General features: G+C 49.8%; 1 protein-coding gene across 1 annotated transcript; it reads right to left on the bottom strand.

Moving 5' to 3' along the window:
* Positions 1-213: 213 nt before the first annotated feature.
* On the bottom strand, positions 214-1,232 carry LOC104987316 (platelet factor 4). Its single transcript, XM_010838179.1, has 3 exons — positions 1,016-1,232; positions 585-753; positions 214-439 (listed from the first exon to the last, which is right to left on the bottom strand). Exons 1-3 carry the CDS (start codon positions 1,113-1,115, stop codon positions 352-354), a joined length of 357 nt encoding a protein of 118 aa, XP_010836481.1. The 5' UTR covers positions 1,116-1,232; the 3' UTR covers positions 214-351.
* Positions 1,233-1,955: the final 723 nt, after the last annotated feature.

Genomic DNA, 1,955 nt, shown 5'->3' on the forward strand with positions numbered 1-1,955 from the left:
TAATTGTGACATTAATAGGTAAATAAGTAGTTATTAAGAAATATAATCATGGAAATATGCAAATTGTATCAGCCAACATATACTAAGTAAAATCAGTCTTTATTAAACCAAATCTTCTTTCAAAATATATTTTTGCTTAAAATTCTGGAGATTTTTCTTCATATGAAATTGTGATGTCAACGTTATTTCTTTGCTCTATTGAGGCATGCTATCAAAACTTCATTTCTTTTATTTATGTAGAGTTTCAAGGACAATAAAAACATTAGATGATTTGTTTTCCACAAGTAGATTGAAAATTTAAAAAAGAAGAAGAAGAAACATTTTCTATAGCAAAAGTAGAGATTTAGGCAACTAACTCTTCAAAAGCCTCTTGATTATTTTCTTATACAGAGGATTCTGCTGGTCCAGGCAAATTTTCCTTCCCGTCTTCAGCGTAGCTCTGTCAGAGAAAGAAGAGAGGTGCGTTTCAGTCCTCGGGGTTTGAATTTAGAATTAGACTGGCGGGGAGGCGGCGGGGTTTAGAGGGACGGTAGGGAAGGGGAGAGCAGAGGGTGGGCACGAAAGCAACAAGTTCCAGGACTCACATCAGTTGGGGGCTGGGGCAGTGGAGCCCGGCCCCGATCACTTCCAGGCTGGAGATGTGCCTGGGGTTAATCCCCGAAGTGGTCTTCAGGCACACGCATTGGAGGTCCTCAGACTCTCCACCTTCAGAGTCCGCTGGGAGCGGGACGAAGGTGGCAGGGAATGACGACTCTGTGAATAGTCAGAGGGACCTTGGGGATCTTCTCACTGCCTTGGACCTTCATTTCCTCACCCACAAACCACATCCCTCTGAAAGAGTGTTGCCGGCTAGGTGATCGAGCGCACCGGCCAGCACGTGGCACCGCGCCTTCACACGTAGCAAGCGCTCGGGAAATCCTAGCTGGGATCCGGAGATTACGGACTCCGTTCCTGGGACTTCCCGGACTCTCTGCTGCCCTGGACCTCTCCCCGCCCTGCTTCCATCAGCGCTTACCTTGGGCCAGGGCGATGGCCGGCAGAAGCAGCAGCCCCAGGAGCAGCAGCCCCGGGCTGGACCGCGGGCGGGAAGCGCGGGGTCCGACTGCCTGGTTCATCGCGCTCAGGAGTGCCAGCCGGAGCCGAGAGCCAGCGCAGGGGCTGCGGGGCTGGAGCTCCGCAGACTCGTGGTTCCCCACCCTCTCCAGACCCTTTTTATCCCCGCCATCTGCACGCTTCTTCGGAAGCTTGGGGTGGAGGGTGGGGAACCGCGGTGCGGAAACAGACACTTCTGCAGAATTCGGCTCTGGACAGACAAGATTAAGCAAGAAAAAAGAAAAAAAGCCAGAGACCAGCAGTCTTACTGGGAGCTGGTGGCAGGATCCGACCCCCACCCTGAATTCACATACATTCGTACAGTCAGAAACAGTACTTCAACCTTATAAAAATGTCTTTATTATTCATCTATTTATTGGCTGTGCTAGATCTTCCCTTGCTATGTAGGGGCTTTTGCCAGTTGAGAGCAGGGGCTACTCTTCCTTGCAGTGCTGGGGGAGCCTCTCGTTACAGTGGCTGCTCTTGTTGGAAAGCACCAGCCCTAGACACAGGGGGCTGAGTAGCTGCAGTGCACTGTGCGTAGTTGCCCTACGCACATGGAATCTTCCTAGATCAGGGATGGAACCTGTGCCCCCTGCATTGGCAGGTGGATTCTTAACCGCTGGGTGACCAGAGAAGTCCCTAAAAGAGTCTGTTTTCTTTGTTATGCGCAATAGTAGAGTCACTCTGCAGTCACTGTTTTGCAATTTGTGCAGCAGGAGTTTCTGTTTCCTTCTCCCAACTGCCTCCTCAAAAACTGCTCCTTCACTTCTGTTTCTTGTGGATGACCATTGAGTTGAACCTGGCAGTTGTATGTCTGCAAGATGTGCGTTTTGTCATGGTATTCTGCTGCTAAAAAGTTG

This window comes from Bison bison, unplaced genomic scaffold, assembly GCF_000754665.1.
Source record: "Bison bison bison isolate TAMUID 2011002044 unplaced genomic scaffold, Bison_UMD1.0 scf7180017864092, whole genome shotgun sequence".
NCBI classification, from domain to species: Eukaryota; Metazoa; Chordata; class Mammalia; order Artiodactyla; family Bovidae; genus Bison; species Bison bison.